We start from the raw sequence: 20,961 nt of genomic DNA, 5'->3' as shown, positions 1-20,961 counted from the left end.
AAAATTTATAAAAAAATTTTAATTTCGAAAAAATAAAAAAATAATAAAAAATTTTCAATTATTTTTAATTTTGTAAAATTTTTTTTAAATCTATAAAAAAAAATTAAAAAGATGAAATATTTCTATAAATTATAAAAATTATCATAATTTGAAAAATTTTTAAAATTTAAAAATAAAAAAATTCCAACAAAATTAAAATTTATAAAAATAAAATTTTATAAAAAAAATAAAATTCTATAAATTTATAAAAATTTTATAAAAATTTTTAACTTTCCTTAATTGTTATTGAATTTTTAAATTTTGTTAGAATTTTTAGAATTTTTTTAAAATTTTAAAAGTTTTTAGATTTTTAAATTTTTTTCAAAATTTAAATTTTTTAGATATTTTAAAATTTTAAAATTTAGATGTTTTTAGAATTTTTTAATTTTTTTGAATTTTCAAAAAAAAAATGGAATTATTTTAGAATTTTTAAAAAATTTAAAAAATTATTATTTGAATTTTTTTAAAATTTGAATTTTCTAAAAATTTTATAAATTATTTTAGAATTTTTTAAATTTTTAAAAAAGTTTAAAATTTTTTAGAATTTTTTAAATTTTTTTTTGAATTTCTATAATTTTAAATTTCTTTAGAATATTTTTAAATTCTTTAGAAATTTTTTAAAGAATTTTTAGAATATTTTCTAAATTTTTTTCATGCTAACATGACATTGATGATATGATGTTGACTAAAATTTTTAATATTTTTTAATATTTTATTAAATATTAATAATACGTTAGCAAAGTAGATTAATAATGTTAATATGAATTACCAATGTGATAATGATTGAAAGTTTAGATACCAATGTGATAAAAAATTATTTAGCTATTAATGTGATAAAAATTTTAAAGTTCAATAGTTAAATATGTATTTAACCTTTTATTTATCTTTATTTATTTAATTCAAAGATATTATGCATTTAAATACTCTTAAATCCATAATCTTAAAAAATTATATATAATATATATGTTATTTGAATTAATACTAAGTTGTCAACAATTTAAATAGATTTAAATTCACAATCGAGAATTTGTTTTAAATTAATTTAACAAAAGATATTATTATTATTATTATTATTATTATTATTATTATTATTATTATTACTTGAAATTATAAAAATTTTAATCTTGAAGCATTGAAATTAAAGATACATGATATTATTATTTTGAGTACTGCTTATATAATTTTAATTTTAATTAAAAAAAAAACTAATTAACTGAAAAAAAAAAAAAATCAATCCATAACAGATAAGATACTAAAGAACTAACCTTCCTCTCATTCCAATTGACATTCGCTTGTCCCTTTTCGTCTCTGAGAATGGCTTCAATCAGTTACTCCTACGTTTCCTTTCTTTACCCTTCCAATTCACTAAATCCAAACAAACCATTCGCCTTCCTTCCAAAACTTCCCAACCCGAACCCATTCCCCTCCTTTCGGAGCTCCAAACTCGGAGCCGCAAACTCGGCTTCGGTCCAAGAAGAACATCACATGAGCATCGATGATCTCTACCGGTTTTTCGACCTTAATTTGGGCAAATGGACGGGTTCTTTCCATGTAATTATTTAATTCTTAATGAATTTTAATCATCATCATTTCTTGAATAATTCAAAAAAGTTTTTGAATTTTGCAGCAATTTGATGGGAGTGGAAATTTATTGCAAAAAATAAATACGAGGCTTTCGGCTAGTTCCTATGGAGAAGATGAACTCATCAGTCTCATTCAAACGTAAGCTTTTCAATTTCTACTACTATGAATAATTTTTTTTTAAAAGGTTTATTTTTTTGGTGAAATGTAAATTCTTTTTATCTTGTTGAAGTTTATATGATTTTTTTTATGATAAGTTTATATGATGTTATTGATGAGTATTTTTTTTTTTTAAGTTGCAGTTTGCTTTTACTTTTTTTTTTTGCTTTGGCGAAAAATAATTCTATATGTAAGTGAAAATGAACAAATAGCTAAAATGTGACATACATTTCTATATGGTGGAATTTTTTAATTTCAAGTGCAGGGTTAAAAGATATGTCTCACTTTTCTAATTAATTTTTATTTTTTATTTTTTATTTTTTAATACTCTAAAAGTATATGTCACTTACTAACCACGCTTGTGGATTGTAAAAATTTCAGATATGGATGGATTAATTTCTCTTTAATAATTGCTTTGCATAAAATTAAAATTATGCATTTTGTCAGTCTTAACGTTAAAGCTTTTAATTTAAAATTATTTAAAAATATTATTGCTTTTTTTTTATCTCTCATCATGGTTTGATTATATTTTATGTTGGTCGTTGTCTTATCACAACTCTCCTTGCTTTATCCGGGTTTGGGATCAGCAGTGTGGTAACATGACTTTAAAGCAAAGTGCGTTGGGTGTATTGTGCGATCGCAACATGCTTTTCAAGTTAAAGACAAAATTCTATAAAACAACTGCAAGGCCTGTATTGTTATATAGGGCTAGGCATTGGGCTATTAAGAAACAACATGAAAAGAAAATGAGTGTAACGGATATGAGGATGCTTAAATGGATGTGTGGTAAGACTAGAAGAGACAAAATTAGAAATGAAGAAATTCAAGGAAAATTAAGGGTAGTTCGAATTGAGGAAAAGATGAGAGAGGGCCGTTTAGGATGTTTGGACATGTGAAATGTAGGCCTATCATGCGCAAGTTAGGAAAAATGAGCTTCTGGATTTGAGAGAGACTAAAGCTTCGAGAGATAGACTACGAAAGTCATTGATGCAAGTAATAAGAGATAATATGAGGGTTAAGGAAACAGGTGAAAATGTTGTTTTTTATAGAAATGAGTGTCATAAGAAGATTCAAAACTATGATCTAACATAATTCTTTTTTTTGGTCTTTCATACAGCCAACTCCAAAGTTATGAGATATAAGGCTTAGTTTGTTGTTGTTGATGTTGTATTATTGTTTTTATTTCCAAAAGGCATTTTCCCTTTGATGGAGCTTACATTGGATCAATGTAAAAATCAAGAAAACCCGTTTAGTAATGGCTAGTAGATTTTTATGGTTTTTTTTTTTTTTTTAATTTCTCTTTTCCAAGTTGCTTAAAAAAGTTGTATCCTTTTAGGTTGTACATTGAGCAGCCTCAATCAAGTACTTCAATTTCTGGACATGATGAGGAAGCTGAATGGGCAGAATACAAAATAAAAGAAACAAATATGTTCACCGTGGACAAAAATCAACAGGTGAGCTTTTCCAATCATTTTAGGATTTCAAATTTGTTGATTTTCAAGGAACTTTGTTTCGATTATGTCATAGCTTTTAGATTTGTTATTCTTTTTCTTGGAATATCCATTATGTTTAGTCTGCAGATTTGCTTTTTTCCCAAAGAGAGGGCTTTCTCTTTAAGTTACCAGACTGCTGGCATGTTAGAGACTGTGTTAAGACAAGGGGTGTTGGGAGAAGATGACACAGGAGACGAATCACCAAAGTAAGTGCTTCTGTTCTTTGAAGGCATTCATTTTATCAATTGAATGATTTGGACATGGCAAGAGAATCAGAAGAACCAGAATAGCAGTTCTTCCTCATCAAGCTAGACCATTGATACTGAATTTGGTGCAGATGATTCAAACACTAGTTTTATGCTATTTTGTTGTGGTTGTTATATTGAATGAGTCTTGTCTGAGGTTCCAGTACGCACAAAACCAACTGTGATACATAATGCATGATGTATGGTATAATTGCCCCAGTTTTGAAGAAATTTTCTACTAACCTTTGCAAAGGCATCTTATAAATGTGTCACATTGTCAAAAGTTTGTTTGGATATTTCTGATTGGCTAGATAATTTGGGGGACCGGCATCCTTAATGTCTTCCTACAACCATCTCTGGGCCTTATCTTGCACTTCAAGCTAGTCTGCTAGGGTTGCTTCTTGGCCTGTTTTTAGTGTTAGGGGCAGTGGCCTGCTTGGATACAGTGGCAGGAGAGAAGGGCGATTAGCTATTTCCTCAATATTTTATTTCTGATCTACATCTTTTCAGTAAAAGTCTAAATAGATATATCAGTTCTATTGGGTTGCTTAGAAAAATATTTAAATCTGGTCTTGTTTGAGTATCAAATTTGCATGAACAAGTGGAGTTGTGGACAATGTTGATTAGCTAATTCTATCAATGATTTATGTCACAATCACCCATTTTCTAAATGATGAGTGTGCTTTCTGGACAAAAATATCATGAAGTGGTTGCTGTTTAACAGTTTTCTCTTCTATCATGCAACTTGCATGCACAGGTGCACTCAATTAAAAGAACTATTTGTTTTACTTTACAGAAATCTTAAGCTTCCTTCTCGTTCGCCTTCCATTGTTTGTGAAAATTGCCTATATTCACAAGAGAAGGACAGACGAGCGAGAGCATTTCATATCATGGATCCAAGAGGCTTTGTGGATATGCTTGTCATCTTCCTTGAGGATAGAGGTGATAGGCCACTTGTTTACCCATCGCTTGGCAATATGATGGTAATTTATCTTCAACCACATTGTTTGAACTAACAGTAAATCAATCTTCCTTTTGTACGATTTTTGTATGTCAAACATTGTTTTTACTGATTGTAGGATGGACAGGACTGGATTTTACCATTTCTTGGCAAGTGGGAAGGTCATTCTGTAACAAAGCGCAGTGGTGTTTATGGATCCACGAGGGCAGAAGCTGATACAGTTGTCTTACTGGAAATGGATGACAAGCATAAGCTCATCCAGGTATGTCTTCATCTCTCCAAATGTTCCCAAGCACTAATATTCATTCTCTTGAAAAGGTAAGATTCATGCAATCTTGAAGTGGAAATTGATTTATATAAGTTTCCTGACTGTTTATATGATGACGCAAGAGGTTGTCTGTGTGAAGTTAGCGATGAGATCTTGTTCATTTTGTAGTACATGCATGTGCTTCTAAGACGCAAGGGCTGCATCTTGGTTCTCTTATTTTCTTTTATGGATTTTAAAATGAGGGAAACTTTTATGCCTTTAAATTTTCTTTTTTCTGTTTTGAACTTGGGATTGTAAATGCCACTTGTTGCAAGTCCAAAATGTGCATGTGGAGAATTGTTTAATGTATAATCTACTCCTTTTGTTTGTGGTGATACTCATTACAGTTGGTTTTGTTATTATCAAACTCTTGGTCATTTCTTATTTTTTTCCCCTTGTTTCCATATACACAATCAGGATGTTACTTCCTTGCATGGCGGACAAGATGTAAGGACTAACGTACGTTGGACGGGTATGATCTCAAATAACTCAGTTGAATTCGAAGGGGCATATCAGCTGGCACTATTACCTGGTGGTATGTATATGGGATACCCTTCTGATATTGCAAAGAGTGTAGCTGAATCCAAGTCATTCCATTTGGAGTTCTGTTGGCTCGAGGCTCCTGGCAAGAGACAGAGACTGGTTCGAACTTATGATGCAGAGGGGTTGGTTGTCTCATCAACTTATTTTTCCGAGGTTAGAGTGTGAGTCCCTCCTACATGACTGCCTGCATATATCATTCCCTATTCTCAAAGTGGAATTCTTCTCTCAGCACCTAAATTCTTTGTGATGAAGTTAGGGTTTTGATTTAATATAAATGAAAGCAAGGAAAAGAGGGTTCATTGTTGTAAGTGGTAAAATAGGTAAATATTTTCTAATTTATTGCTCCATTCCTTTTAAAGTCAGTGAAAGGATTAAGTTTCCATTATCTCTCTCTCTCTCTCTAACCTTTAACATTTAAATCTAAACCTATATTGAAATTAGTTTATTGAGTTGTTTATAAATATAGATTTATTCTGGTTGTGGCCTGCTCTGTTTTGTGTGGATGAATATTGTCCATTATACCAAAAAAAAATAAAAATCACCAAGCATATGCAGATAATTAGCCAAAGTACATGCATGCTCCTTGCTGGATTATCCCTTGTATAGATTATCAAAATAAATGTTTTCTAAAGTTTTTATCAAGTGTTATTTTTATAAAGTAATCGTTAAGAATATACGTAGTTTGCATTTGTGTTAAATAAATAAAGTTTGGAAGTAAAATAATTAGATTTTAGAATGAAATTAGCAAGAGATGTTGACTGTTCTTTGAGTGGTTGTCGATTGGCCCTGTTTTTTCACATTCTATTTGAAATTTTGGTCAAGAGCCCTCTCGAATTCTCTTTGTAATCCTTCTGAGTAATATATTGCTTTCTTAAATTAAAAAAAAAAAGAAAAAGAAAATATATGATACCAGAAAAGGGAAGGCATAACAAGTTTCATGCTCAGGATTAATTTCTTCCTTTCCAATGAAAAGTTGCGCTATTTGGAATATACAATTTTTTTTATACAATTGATTTTAAGCACAAAATGCAGGCTAAAAATGCAAAACAAAGGTAGCACCAGATCTTTGTTTGAGCTCAATGTAAGAACAGGGCAATGGATTATATATGTTCAAGGTTTGCAAGCTGGAAAGCCTTGCCTACTTTGCATTTCGGCCATACCAAGGGATCGTCCACTCTTAGAAAGAAAACCTTGTTTCATTTCTCTGCCAAAACCAAAAAAACAAAATTCCATCAGTTTTGCTGGTCATTAGACATAATATTTTTAGACAATGGAATGCAGAAACATGGCTTTGCCATACCTCAATGAAACCTTGATCTTCTGGCTACTTGCCGGATCTGATTTTCGTTCCTTTCCAGTAGTTCGTCGACATCATATGATTCTGTTACTATTGGTCCTGAATAACCAACTTTTTCCTGATGGTTAAATAACAAGAAAAATTGTTGCTGTAAGCAAAAGAATTATTCATGAGTGAAAACTGAGAACAACTAATGATGCATAAGCTGCCTGTGATCTTACCATATTATTATTTATAGCAGTTACTTCTTCCTGATGAAATACATCACTTGCATCATAAAAATCAGACCTATTAAACTTGTTTTGCACCTGCTGATCAGTTACATCAGAAAAATCATACCTATTCAATCGAGTTCGCTGCTGCTTCAGCTCCTTGGAATTAGTATAAACACCTTCAGGAACATCTTGATTCTCTTGCTTTATTAGGTTAAAGGTATTAGAATTTGAAAAGGTGAAGCTGGATGAATTTGTATCACTAAGTTGACTTATTGAAGAAAGTTGATTGTATGAAAGTGTAGATGTGGAATCTTTTCGCTTCTTTGCCCAGGAAAAGCTGGTTGGTCCTGTCAGTGGTGGTGGAGCTGTGGAAATATCACCTTGAGATACAGTTGTTACTTGAGAAGTCTCTGACCTTGTATCAAACGATAAATTCAGATGCCCTCTATGAGCAGTACATTCTCTTCCCTTCGGATTATTTGCAGTAAAACCATAGTTTTTACTAGCAACTTGAGTATTGTCTAGCAGCTCCTGCATATATTAATCAAAGTACCTAATCATTAGCTCTTTGCTTTAACACCAGATACACACACACATTCTGGGAGAGAGAGAGAGAGAGAGACCTCTTTCGGCGCTGTTCTAATGAAATTTTTAGGTTCTTGCAAACTTTTACGAGATCTTCTTGTTTTTCTCGATACTCCAGAATCTCGGGTTCTAGATCCAGATTTCTTCCTGAAATTATAATGAATAAAGATACATGATTAAAGGGAATCATGCTAATGAAACATCCAAGCATCCTGTTTTCCATAATTGCTTGATCGACAGATTTATAAGATATTGCATCTAGGATACATCCATGACCATTTGGTGTTAGGACTAAACGACACTGTCCTCTTTCTTTTTCCCCAACAGAAGAAAACAAAGGATTGATCATGTTTATGAGACCGAAAAAATGGATCAATCATAGTTGCTCCAGAAACAAATTATAGGCTTTATAGTTAGACTACAGCAGCACAGAAGCACCATAGGCCTATAAATGAACAAATTTCAGAACTCATAACTGCCTACATATTAGTTGAGTCTCAGTCTCAAAGTTCCATGGTTCCTGATATTTATTTAGTAATTATAAGCATGCAACTAATTTAAACTGAGACTCAAATCAAGGAGTGAGAATTTCACCTTCGTAGTTCATCGCGCTGTTTTGCATCAATTTCTTTATTAGGTGCATACTTTGGCAAGCTTGAAGGATCGCAGGCATAGGGTTTTGTGTGGAAATACTGAAAGAGAGGCAACAGATAAACATGGAATCAGGAAACTAAGCTCATGCTAAAATTTTTAACAGTGATGGAATAATGTCTTAATGAAAGAATTTCAGTCATATTTTGGATTAATGTTGAAAAAAAAAAAAACTATTGGCAAGCTTGCAGAACCTACGAAATTGCTGCATTCTGAACTGAAGTGCAATCATTTTGGTGGCATTACCTCAGACATTAGTGATGAAGAGGCAGTCCCACGCTTGTGAGGTTCTACCGAAAGAAGAGTTTCTAACAAGTTCATTGCACTTGCAGAAATATCTTTACACCTTTCGCGAAGAGAACTTTCATAAGGATGCTGAGGTTTAAACATGGTTGAATGAGGGAGCCTAATCTTTTTCCAATATTCATCAGGTGGGGAACCACACAGTTTAAAGATTTTATGCAGTTGTTCAACCTGCCAAATGAAGGAGAAACCAATCTTCTTGAGCTGCCTAGTAAGTAAATATGACTGTCAAATAATTCAGCTAATATAAGAGGGTAATGCAACATAACAACACAATCACCTCAGTTCTCCCTTTGAGGATAGGCTTTCCCATAAGAAGTTCTGCAAATACACAGCCTACACTCCAGAGATCCACTGAGACTTCATAACTTGTGGATCCCATCAAAAGTTCAGGAGGGCGATACCATAAAGTCACTACTCGACTAGTTAATTGTTGCCTGTTCCTCGAAGTAAGGATGTTTGCCAATCCAAAATCCCCCAATTTCAGAATTCCTTGATTGTTTACCAAAATGTTAGATGCTTTAACATCTCGATGCATTATACCTTGCAAATGGCAATGCTCAAGTCCCAGTAATAGCTGCTTCATATAGCACTTCACCTGCACAGAAAGGAACCGAAACTGAACTTCTTAAACATTGAAGAATTGAAGAAAAGATATCATGATCACGAATTAATACATTCTGAAAAAAAAAAAAAAATAATATTACGCTTGAGTTTCAACTACAACCAAGATCTATGCTTTTTCAAACTGATCATAAGATACAAAACAAACCTGTGCCTCACTGAACTTGATATCAGGACAAGAAGATAATCCAGCAAGATCATGCTCCATGTACTCAAATACAAGGTAAACAGTACTTGAAAACCGAGATGTGATTACCCCTTCCAATTTCATGATATTTGGATGGTCAAGCCTGCGTAGAATTGTTATTTCTCGTGCCATAAACCTAATGCTTTCTGGTTGAAAGTTGTCAAACCGCACCTTCTTCAAGGCAACCATCCGCCCAGTTTCAACTTCGCGAGCTTGGAATACGCTACTGTATGTACCTTGTCCAATCTACATGAATATTAGGGATTGAAAAGAATTCTTGTCAAAATCAAGATTGAGGCAATGACCAAATGATGACCACCGACCCACTTAGCATCCCAAAAATAAGAAAAAAGAAAATGACACAATGAGTATAATTGACTTCATGTTTGGACACTGCAAGAGATCTAGCTTGCTTGTACATCAAACAAGGTATCCATTGTTGCTGCAAACTGTAATTACAATTTACTAGTCAGCTCAATTTAGCAAACTAGTCAAACAATGACTATTCCTAATATTCTAATACTTTAAACAAGGAATATTCATGATCCCGTAGCTTAGCTTGCTTGGTTCATGTAGTCATCCTTAAGAGGTGGTATCAAATAGGTCTGACTTCCCCTATCCGCAGCCTGCGGTATATATTTCTACTTTGGCACTAAGTTATCATTCCCTTTTTCATTTTCAAATGGATAATTCTATCATTCAACCAACAGTTTCAGAAAATAAAATGTACCTTGATCAGTGGAACTTATATGAAACAAAGGGATGTTTAGAAATGTGACAACTAGCTTCCAAATATGACAGCAATTGACAATTAAACATACCAACTTCAAATAAGATGCACTTGGTTAGAAAACATGATTAATAAAATTCTACTTCCAAGTCATTTTGATGGGAAAATCTTAGCTACCTTTTCCAGTTTCTCAAAAGCATCAGGCTGCAAAGGCACCCAACCATGTACAGCTTCACCAGCAGCTGAGCTGAGCCAAGCAGGCCACCCGGCTGCAACCTGTTCAGCCTCCACAAGCCTATGTGAAAAGCCTAATTTGAAGCTAAAAGAACCACTCTTCCTAGCAGAACTCTCCCTCTTTGATTTCCTCAACTCACGGCTTCTCTTCCGGTGATTATGGTTAATAGTTTTACCATTTTCATACAATTTCTCATCATCTCTATCAATCTCTAACCTCCCAGATTGTCGTTTTAAGGATGAAGAAGAAGCAAATATCAAACCATGACTGTTGTTGTGAACCACAGAAACAGGGGAGGCTGCCACCACAGTGCCACCTTGTTTGGATGTAATGCAACCCATTCAGCTGGAAACCAAGATTGACCCAGATCAGACAAAAAAAAAAAAGGTCTGGGTCAAAAATTGGAAATCATCCCCACATTAGACCAAAAGGGTAAGCATTTAATCTGGAAAAGAAGGGAGAAACATAGAGAGACAGGACAAAAACAGACTTGCAGAGAAGAAGAAAACAGAGGAAAAACAGGGGAAACAAAATAAAAACAGAGTTTTGTTGTTTTTCTTTTGTCTGTCTGTCTTGGTCTTTGTTTGCGATATCTGCGGGGGGAACAGAAGAACACCAAAGAAAGAAAAGAAAAGAAAAGAGATTCGTGGGTCCATAATGACACATCTTTTATTGTTAGAATGTTGGTTTCTTGTCTTTGCAAAAGGTTATAAACGTAACCATTGGATGTTTCTTGTTTTTCTGTTTGTTGAATTTGGTTTTCATTGATATACAGCATTAAAAAAAAAAAAAAAAAGAACAGACCGCTTCGATCTAGTTTCTACAAACATAGATCCGACCTATCAAAATGTTAGACAACATCATCATTTGTCGGCTCAATAATTGACATGGTAAGAGTTACCTTTGTCTATTTTGAACGAGACAGGTAAAATTCAAAAAATATATTTTACATTTAATATATTTATACGAATTGTTATACGATAATTTTTATATTTTATTTATATTAAATATAAAATAAATTTAAACGTATATATAAATTACAAAATTTAAACAATTTTAGGCCAATTATTCCAACTTCCAATAGCTCCAATGCTTGCAATCTTGTGAAGAAATGTGGTTTAAGTTCGATAATTGATTAATCAATCTTTGAATCATTTAGGAGGATTAAGTGGTGATGATTACTAATTATTATAGTTAAGTGAGCTAAAGGGTGCCTTGGAATTCTGTTTTAAAGTGTTTAAAGGATTTGCAGTTACATCATTTAATGGGTCCATACTTTATTCTAAAGAAACAATCACTAAAATAGTAGGGAAAGCATTTAACCAATGTTGCAGTCTTCTAAGTATCTTTTAATACAAAATTTTGATTCAAAAACTTTAGCTAAAGGAGTTAGTACACTTCATTTAAATAAGTAATTAATTTGAATTCAAAATCAGATATTTGAATATATATGTATTCGCGTATTTAATTTAATCATTTATTTATATAAAAATTTAAAAATTAAAAAAAATTGAAAAAAAAATTGTATGCATAAGATATCGAATCTAGATTTATTAAAATTTACTTTTAAAAAATAATAAATTATTTAAACTAAATTTTAAATTTTATTTGATTTAATGATTAATACATATGTCCATAACTTAAAAAAAAAAAAAGGAGATTTGAATCTCTTTCAAATATACATACAAAATTGGAAATTAGTAGTAATTTCTGGGAAAGAATTTAATAAAGCAAGGTCTAAAAGGCAATGCAGCCAGCTGACTGAAAAGCATAGGCTTGACCTAAAAGTTTGAACATCATGGAAGATGAAATGGTTGAAACCATCTTTTCTGAGAGGGGGTTATGTTCCATAAAAAAGAGGGGGTTAGGGCCTTATTGTCAAATTATGTGAGGAGAAAGCAACAATCAATTTGTCTGTTGGAGTTTGGGTTGAAACAATAGTCAGCTTTTTGGTTTCTTACAAGTGAAACCATGGGCTTGTTGGACCACATTTGGTACATGTGGTCACACTTTTTAACATTTTTTCACAGAGACCTTCCAACTTTGGATACCTAAAATCCTGACCAAGCTGTTTATATTATTGATTAATGTATTAAAGAATGTGAATCCAAATCTTTTTATGCAATAATTTTTAAAAGATAATATTCAATAAATTTTAAATTTTAATTTTAGTATCTAAAATTCCTTCCTCTATCCCAAAGTTGCTTACCAATATATAATTTTTTTTTAATTTTTAAGTTAGATTTATAGTAAGAAATCACAAAAAATTTTTAAGCTCTATCGCTATCTTAAAAGTAGATATGATAATTCGTATATTTATATAATATTTATTTCATATTAAAAATGTGTAAAATATAAAATTATTATATTATAATTTATATTGATATATCACGTGTAAAATATATATATTTTTTTATTTTTACATATTTTATATATATTTTTTACTAAAATTTTAAATTATATTATTTTTATATTACTTTTTGTATCATTTTTATATCTTGTCATTATAGCTTATTTAAAGTTTCCAGATCTACTTAAAAGGCGATTATAGCAATAAAAAATGCCCGATAGGTCGATAAAAACTTGGTTACAATGACAGAAAAGAAAACGTTAAAAAGCATGGCAAAGTAACCATTATCTGATCTGAAACACATTTATATAAAATCAAAGGCAATGGAAAACAAAGTTATTGAGATGTCACCGACATTCAAATCTGAAAAACAAACATGAAGAATTGGATAATGTGGAAATAGAAGTAGAAAGCAGATCTATTGCCATAAACCTCCAAGAAAACCTTGCCATTGACGGATAAGAGGGTCCCCGGTTTATGAATTACTTACTTGGCCTCTATATCAAAATGCTTCTTGTTGTTAACTGAATCTACATCGTATAAATCAATGCCGGCAGCAACAAGCCTGGCAACTTGAACAACACCTAACATATATAACCTTCTCCAATAGAGTGTAAACAAATATACAACATTACTTACGAATTCCAATATACAAAACTGGGTAGTCAATAAAGCATTCCTAGTTAATAAAACTATAGTTCAGCAGCTATTATCATTTGATTTTATCACGTTTGTTTTACCCTTTCTGCCTTATTCATTTCATAACCGTGTTAGTTGGCTGGGATCAGCAGCCGAACCTCCTGTTACTTAACAGGTTTTAGCAGGGCAGTTACACTCTTATTTGCTCCTCCTTTAGCCTTAAAACTGCTGGTGCCTGGGCATTGTTTCCAAAATCCGTCTCTTTAAGTAAAGAATGCTTCTCAGCCACCACCCTTTGTGGTTTTGGCAGAGGTAAACTATTGTTGACTGTGTTGTGGCTGCTGTTCCTAGCTGCTGGGACATCATGATTATGTTTTCCCTCGTACGTCGTTATGACAGCTTTGGGATCGGTTGAAGCTCTTTCCACATGCTTCCGAACGTTGCATCCTGCACTTGTGCATTTGTAATAGCTCCTGTCGGAATAAATTAGATGCATCAGAAATAATCCCAAAAAGGTAAACAACTTGTGATTGAGGGACAGCAACTCGAAAACAAAACCAATATAGGCAGGACATACTAGATCAATTCCTAATACCACAGGTAACAATGATTCAAGTGTTTTCCAACACAATGAGCGGTTAGCACTCTCCTTCCCACCTTCTCTTTGAAGGTGGGATTAGATCAGAGGCCCTTCATAAACCCATAATTTTTTTAAAAATTTTTTGTAAAACAAGCATCAAATATTTGTTACCACCAATAGTTGTTAGCAATTCAACCGGAAGTAGTTGTTACAATATGTACGTTACATGGAGAAAAAAAAAGGCTATAAAATGATAAATTAGACTCGGCATGTCATAATAAACTTAGTCACAGTATAAATGACAACAAATAAATGGATTAATTCACACTATCACATGCATTTGCAACAAGAAATCAGCATTACTGCTACATCTGCATTTATCAAATCATTATCCAATAAACAATATTTAACAAGCAAAACAGGAAGACGAATTTACTGATGGTACCGTCTCTTCTGCCACATGAATTCCTTTAACTTGGGCTTAGTTCGGCATTTGTGGTTGAGATGCAAAACTATGGTCTAGCAATTTGATGGATTCTTTGTGCAGAAAAAGAAAAAGGTTATCTCTCCATTTTAAGTTTCTTATCTTCAAAAAATTTCAGCCAATATGCACAAAAACTTAGTGAAACTGGGCATGTATGGTAGCCCAGTCTAGCAGAAAATCTAGCCAATATCTACTGATGGCAGACAATTGTGAAACGTTTTTGCTATAAAATGCATGCTCAAGGTCTTTCATTAATTTATTAAGTCTAAACGCAAGAAAGACAACGGTCACAATGATTAGCAGTCCTAGGAGTTTATGCCTAGTATTGAAATGCTCCAAGAAATTAGATCATACTACTTTTAAAGATCAATTCTAAGATATATCTTGCCATTGTCAAGCACTCGGAAGTTTATAATAGTGCTAAAACATTATTAGATGTAGATTTTATTTATCTTGGAATGGTTGTAGAGTTCTCTACTATCAATTAGAAAAGTTTCAGTTTACAAGGAGAGAAATGCTGTAAGAATGAATACTAGAATGTCTTGAGCAGAGAGGCAACTGTAAATTTAATTAAACAAGAATACGTGCAGCACCGGAATTCATACCATGATGTAATCATTAGAACCATAGACAAAATTCATGCCATGATGTAATCATTAGTACCATAGACAAACAAACATATATATAATCCACAGCACCTTGGATGAGGGTTCCCTTTGACCACTTTCTGCCCATACTTGCGCCACCTATAGCCATCATCCAAAAGGTCAACTTCACTTCTTGTTTGCACAATAATTTTTGGTTCTGTGACTGTCTTGTGTGACAAGACTACTGCAGTTTCTCCCGCACTATTCCTGCAGTCAAAAGCAAAATGCTCTCAAAACTATGAAGATTGAAGAAATACAAATTTGCATGATCAGTTACAATTGATTAAAAATTTGCCTTCTTTTTGGATTTGGTTCATCACCATCATCTCTTTCTTCTCTACTCTCTTCATCACATCCTTCCTCACTGTCACTTAATCCAGGTAATTCCGCAGCTTGCGTAGATTCATGATTTTTCCCAGGAATGGAATGAGCTGGTACGATTTCACTTAATTTGTTGAAATTTCCAGCTACACCCTGAGAACCTAGTTCAGGGTTAGACTGTGCATTAGCATTTCCATCACTAACACCCTTTGCTTGTTTATTTGGTTGAGGCTTTTCATGATTGTGTTGACCTTTGTATATAATTTCAGTTATTTGGCCATCAGCTGATCGCTCAACCTGCTTTTTGACAGGGCAATTCAAATGTGTACATTTATAGTAGCTTCGTGGATACTCACAGCCTTTAATAGGCTTCTGCCCATACTTACGCCAGTTGTAGCCATCTTCAGCAGGTTTATCCACAGCAACAGAAGGCTGATTTTTCCTATCAGATTGAGAACCTTCTGTGTGTTCCATAGCAGAACTTTGAGGGTCAGAGACTGAAGGAGGCATCTGCTGTGAAGTTCCTTCAGGATTGAAGGATGGATGACGAGTCAATGGCTCTGAAGGAGCTGCAACTGACAAAGTTTGATATTCTGTCTGTGCACACACTTGAGATTGGGCTAGTGCAGCTTGAGCTGTAACCTGTGCCAATGCTTGCTGGTGGGATATTCCAAAAGGACTCTGCACAAATTACAGTACAAAAGTTTGATCATCATCAAAATAAGAATATGGATATTGTAGATTGATAGCCATCAACATGGCACCAAGTGACATAGTAAACTAAGATTTTAATGGCAATCATTCCTTTTTTCAACTTCTGGGCTAAATTGCTATATTTGACATAATACCATGAGTTCTGTATAGAAGGAGAAGGCTGATGTGAAAGGGAATACGCACACATCTGCATTTAGACCATAAATGTGAAATGGTATTCCATCCAACTCTTATGTAATTAGCAACAAGTTTCAATGTGTCAATTCAAGATTCGGTACTAATTTCTCGAGCAACATTCGAAACAATAACCAACGAATTACATTTTTGCAAAAGGAGTTCACAATTCTCAACTGTTCAACATCTTATGCTAAACCCAAAGTTCAGTTTCGATGCAGGCCATAAGAGTTCATCACAAAAGAAGAAAATACATAAATAACGTATACATCCTTCACCAAACAGATCATGCTGCTCAACAGATCAAATAGTTGATCACAAGATTCCCAATTCAATGGCTTAAAGACATAACCATAAGCTTCTATTAGCTCTTGATAACCCCCCCCCCCCCCCCCCACGCCCAGAGAAAACAAAGCAGATCCTCTCTCTCTCTCTCTCTCTCTCTCTCTCTCTCTCTCTCTCTCTCTCTCTCTTTATTTAACACCAAGGAAAAAGAAGACCCATAATTAAAAATAATAATAATTTAAGTCAGTTTACCTGAGGAGAAAGACAAAAGAAGCCGGGAGAATTAAGCAAGCCAGAAGGGCTTAACCCAGGAGGCACAGTGAACAAAGGGGACCTAGCAACAGCCAAATTCAAAGGTCTACTTTGCTTAAACCCAGGACTTTTTTCACCTCCATCTTTAAAACCCACTTCTACAAATGAACCATCCATTGAATTGTAAGGTAATATAGCTCCAGGTGAAGCCATGGCTCCAGCTAAAATCTGAGAAAAAGACCTATGATCTGTTGAGTCAGGGTCAGAGAAAAAAGCCGAAACCAGTGTCATAGGCCCTGGACTTAGCCCTGAACCACTTGAAAATAAGCCATCCATCGCTGGCCTTGGTGGTAAAGTTATTGTTGGACGTGTTGGAGCTGAAAGCTTTGATCTTGTTCCTTGCTCTGCCATTTTCCGCCCGTTTTCCTCTGTTTTTCCCCCTGTTTTTTTCCTTGTTTTTCTCCTTATATATCAGAAGAAAAAAAAAATGTTTGTCCCTTTGTTTCTCTGATTCTTCACTTTTGTTGTTTTTCTTATTGTAAAATTGGTTGGTTCTTCTGATAGTTTCCGTGTTATCTTCAACTTGAAGTGGGCAGTCCAAAGAGGAGAACTGAAAATGACATTGTTTTATTTAATTTAATAATTTTTTTTTTTAATTTCTTGTGTTATGTTGCATTACTTTTAACGATTTATAATAAAATAATTATCATTTTTTTAAGCAAATGTTGATTTTGGATCAAGAATTGATTAGAGTCAATGGATTAATTATATCAGCTAAAGAAATAGTTTAATTTGATCAAAATATTTTTTTTGATTGTAGTATTGTTATGGAAATTCTAAGTAACTGTTTCATTATTTCAAAATTAAAATTAGGTGTAAACAACCGTAGAAATTGACTTTGAAATTAATATGGTTAATTGAAAGAGGAAGAAAGGAAAAAAATAATTACTAAAATTTTTTAAATTTTATTTCTAATAATAATTATTTTGTGTTTCTTATAATAATAAAAAGAGTTCAATATGAGGTTACAAGTTTTTTAGTTTTTAGCTAATACTTCAATCATATCATAATTTTTTTATAATATTAGCATTTTTTATCTAATAACAAATTTTTTTAAATTTAAAATTTAATTTAATTAATTTATATAATTATTTTTAACACGTGATATTTAATAAATTTATTATTTAAAATTTATGTTTATAATCATTTTTTTATCTCTAAATTGTAATATCTTTTATAATTTTTTTTTTGTTTTGTAAGCTTATATTGTGAATTTTTTGCATTTTCATATTTTTTAAAAGTTACAAAATAGATAATAAAAGTTGATTTTACATTTTTTTTAAAAGGACAATAATAAATCCTATAAAAAAACTCTTATCTACATTCTATAATCAAGACATTGAATCAGGACATAACTTCGTAACGCCATGTCACAAAGCAATTGACATAAAAAAAAATTTTTTTTGCAATGTATGCTTATGTAAATTGGATGTATAAACTTAGATAAAATTATCAAATACAAGAACCAAAATAATTAAAATAATGACAATTGACCAAGAGTTGTCCACTTGGAGACCCAATTGGTAGTTGAAATGAATAGAAAAAAAAAACATGGAAGGTACCATTAAAACCTTGTGCTTTGAAACTGGGGTTTTCCCAAGTGAAATGTCAAAAGGCCGCCAAGAAAAGGTTAAGTCTATGACTTGACTTCTAGCCCTCCAAGACCGGCATTTGTAGTTTTTAGACAAGAGGACGGCAAAATATCAACTACTTTGAAAAATAATTGTCCTCACTTGGCAAATGAGATGTATCTAACTCCTTTCTCTTCCATTTTTTTTGTCAACTTGAAGTAGGAAAGGATTTGGATCTGAAAATTTTGTACACTTACCATTTAAGGCTTCATTTGATAGTAAGATGAAAAGATTCTCATTGTTTTGTAGTTGAATTTTTTAATCGAACTCTCAAATAGATCTTATAATTACTCAGATATCTTTCTCTCCTTACATTTTCAATTTTTAAATAAATTTGATTAAGCAACTACTTTGTTGTAATTGGGAAATGGTGACTTTTGTGAGTGAACATTTTGTAAAATTTAAACTTTATTTAATCATCGAAGGCATTTGATTATCAAAAAGACATAATAATTTTTTCTTAAAAGTTTTTAGTGGACAATTAGAGGTATTTTTATTATTTATATTGATTTGACATGTTAGATCAATGACATACTCAATGTCATATCGTCTTTATACTGTCTTTTATTATCGTTTGATAATTTGTTATTGTTCATCTATAGATATAAAAATTCAAACACCACTGAAGTAAGTTAATCCTAAACCCTTTTTTTTTTTTTTTAAGTTTCTTCACGACCTCATTCAGCTTGATTTGCACATCAAAATGTAAATACAAAGAACATACCTTGTTTTTACTTTTTATTGCTCTTCTCTTCTATTTTTTCAAGAATGCCCCTAAATTGGAGCTCCTCACAAACATAAACAAAAATGATTGCCCTAATAATGTAAAGTTGATAGAATCTTGTAATTTGATGGTAATTTTTAAAAATCTTATGAAACTTTGAATGTGCAATTGAGGGAAGAGATATGCTAACATGAAAGATCGATAGCCCTAGTTCTTGTTGGGATGATTGGAAGGATGACTGCCTTGATCAAGCTGGACATGCATGCATTTTGTGGATTCCATGTCATATGATGAACATATGAATTGGGACATGACTTGCGCGTCTCTTTCTCTAAGGAGGGAAAAACCTGAGATGAGGAAACCTTGGCGGAAAGCCTTAATTGTTAAATAACATGGGAAGGTTCTTACCTTTCATACTCTTTCTGCTAGAGTCAAGCAATTGTGGCAACTGGAGGGATCATGGACTTATGCGATGATTATTTTTTGTTCAAGTTTGAGTTGAAAGCAGATTACAGACATGCTTGGATTATCAGCGGATTATGGGCACCATACTGACAAGATAAAGAACATTATTGCTTGGATCCATTTTCCAGGGTTACCGATGGAGTATCACAATCTTCTTGCTGGAAAACATGTTCTTATTGTTGGTGGCATACGAAGGCATTCATTTTATTTGTTTTCCTTCTGGAAAGATTGGACATAGAAGGGATTCTTGTCCATCGATCTTTGGTTGTTGGCTGCCGGTGGTTTATGCATGCAAGGACGGTAAGGGCTATTGATTTTCCTGTTTACAAGAAAATTTTGATGGGGTTCAGTTACTAAGGTTGAGATTTATGCTATGTAGAAGAATTCTTGCTTAATATGATTCTTTATTAGCTGTTCAAAAAATTTTACAGTCCCTAGTAGTAATAACAAAGAATAAAACCCAAAGTTGCTATCAATTGCAAACAAAGTGAACGTCTAGAAACCTTGACCTAATTTCTTTGTTGTTGATGTTTTTGGGTGGAAAAATTCAACCCAAGAGTGACTTCAAACTAAACCCTTTTCTACCAAACCCAAAAAAAAAAAAAATTCCCCCTTTCAACAATCTAGTGATTTCTGAACTCTCATTTCATTTTACTATTAAAGAGCAATTTTAATTTCGCACATCAATCATTTTTATCAATAAAGGTGGTTGATCTTATTATTGGAAAAGTGACTCCAACTTAAAATTCTATCAGAAATGATATTTTGCATGTCAATTATTTCAAGCACCAAATTAATGGCACCAATGACCAAAACTTAAGCGAGAGTTATTGGATCATCTGTTGTGGGGTTGGGACCCGAAATGGTTGTTTCTTAGCAACTGGGTAACATTCGGATGATAGGCTGATAGCGACCTTTCATGAGCACTCCAAACCAATTGCTAAAATGCCTAGCTAGCCTTATCATCATGATGGGGTATTATTCTTGATGATAGGATTTAATTAACCCTATTATCATGAACATCAACTCCCAAATTATTCTGAATTATAGTAAAAATTTAATGTGATATTTTAATTTTAAAAATTTTTAATATAATATTTAAATTATAAATTTATTAATTAATATGTTAATTATTTTTTATATAATAAAAAATAATTTTTTAAATATTATATTAATTAATATATTTATAATTCAAATATTATATTAAATATTTATAATTTAAGAATCATTCATTACATTAGCTCATTAAGTATTAACTCTATTAGTAAATAATAGTGAAATAATATATATAAATAAAACTACCATTTATCTAAAAAAAAAAAAAGGTACCCATGATATAAAAATTTAAATTAACTTTTAATAAATTCATTAAAAATTCATTAGTCCATCTCATATGATCAAGCTATTACGTTCGATTTTGATTGTGAACCTTGACTTTATTTGGTTAGGTAAGTATATTTGATTAAAGTAGAGTAGTGCC

General features: G+C 32.2%; 3 protein-coding genes across 6 annotated transcripts; 1 reads left to right on the top strand and 2 right to left on the bottom strand.

Annotated features, from left to right (window-relative positions):
• The first annotated feature begins 1,268 nt into the window (after window positions 1–1,268).
• LOC111316719 (glutamate NMDA receptor subunit epsilon-1, putative (DUF3598)) lies at window positions 1,269–5,808 on the top strand. 2 transcript variants are annotated; one of them, XM_022918799.2, is made up of 7 exons: window positions 1,269–1,590; window positions 1,667–1,761; window positions 3,116–3,233; window positions 3,360–3,478; window positions 4,314–4,500; window positions 4,606–4,740; window positions 5,203–5,808. In XM_022918799.2, exons 1-7 carry the CDS (start codon window positions 1,354–1,356, stop codon window positions 5,491–5,493), a joined length of 1,182 nt encoding a protein of 393 aa, XP_022774534.2. In that variant the 5' UTR covers window positions 1,269–1,353; the 3' UTR covers window positions 5,494–5,808. The 2 variants fall into 2 exon arrangements, with proteins under 2 accessions (XP_022774534.2, XP_022774533.2); XM_022918798.2 differs by having other exon boundaries at window positions 1,271–1,590; window positions 4,597–4,740.
• A 453-nt stretch (window positions 5,809–6,261) lies between these two features.
• Window positions 6,262–10,818, bottom strand: LOC111315994 (cyclin-dependent kinase C-2 C-like). Of its 3 annotated transcripts, XM_089753870.1 has the most exons (10): window positions 10,098–10,818; window positions 9,152–9,436; window positions 8,660–8,977; window positions 8,323–8,550; window positions 8,020–8,117; window positions 7,464–7,572; window positions 6,965–7,371; window positions 6,847–6,913; window positions 6,629–6,743; window positions 6,262–6,532 (listed from the first exon to the last, which is right to left on the bottom strand). In XM_089753870.1, the coding sequence occupies exons 1-9, from the start codon at window positions 10,494–10,496 to the stop codon at window positions 6,630–6,632; spliced, it is 2,025 nt and encodes a 674-aa protein (XP_089609996.1). In that variant the 5' UTR covers window positions 10,497–10,818; the 3' UTR covers window positions 6,262–6,532; window position 6,629. The 3 variants fall into 3 exon arrangements, 2 of the variants coding, with proteins under 2 accessions (XP_089609996.1, XP_089609995.1); XR_016333353.1 differs by lacking the exon at window positions 6,847–6,913; XM_089753869.1 differs by having other exon boundaries at window positions 6,847–7,371.
• A 2,227-nt stretch (window positions 10,819–13,045) lies between these two features.
• LOC111316717 (putative WRKY transcription factor 3) lies at window positions 13,046–17,110 on the bottom strand. The gene is made up of 4 exons (XM_022918794.2): window positions 16,602–17,110; window positions 15,151–15,857; window positions 14,907–15,062; window positions 13,046–13,617 (listed from the first exon to the last, which is right to left on the bottom strand). Exons 1-4 carry the CDS (start codon window positions 17,010–17,012, stop codon window positions 13,335–13,337), a joined length of 1,557 nt encoding a protein of 518 aa, XP_022774529.1. The 5' UTR covers window positions 17,013–17,110; the 3' UTR covers window positions 13,046–13,334.
• Between the last annotated feature and the right edge of the window lie 3,851 nt (window positions 17,111–20,961).

The sequence above is a fragment of the Durio zibethinus genome, chromosome 24, assembly GCF_047325235.1.
Source record: "Durio zibethinus cultivar Kanyao isolate XHJ-2024 chromosome 24, ASM4732523v1, whole genome shotgun sequence".
Lineage (NCBI taxonomy): Eukaryota > Viridiplantae > Streptophyta > Magnoliopsida > Malvales > Malvaceae > Durio > Durio zibethinus.
Note: the sequence above shows the minus strand (reverse complement) of the source record. Positions and strands in the feature narration are given on the sequence as shown.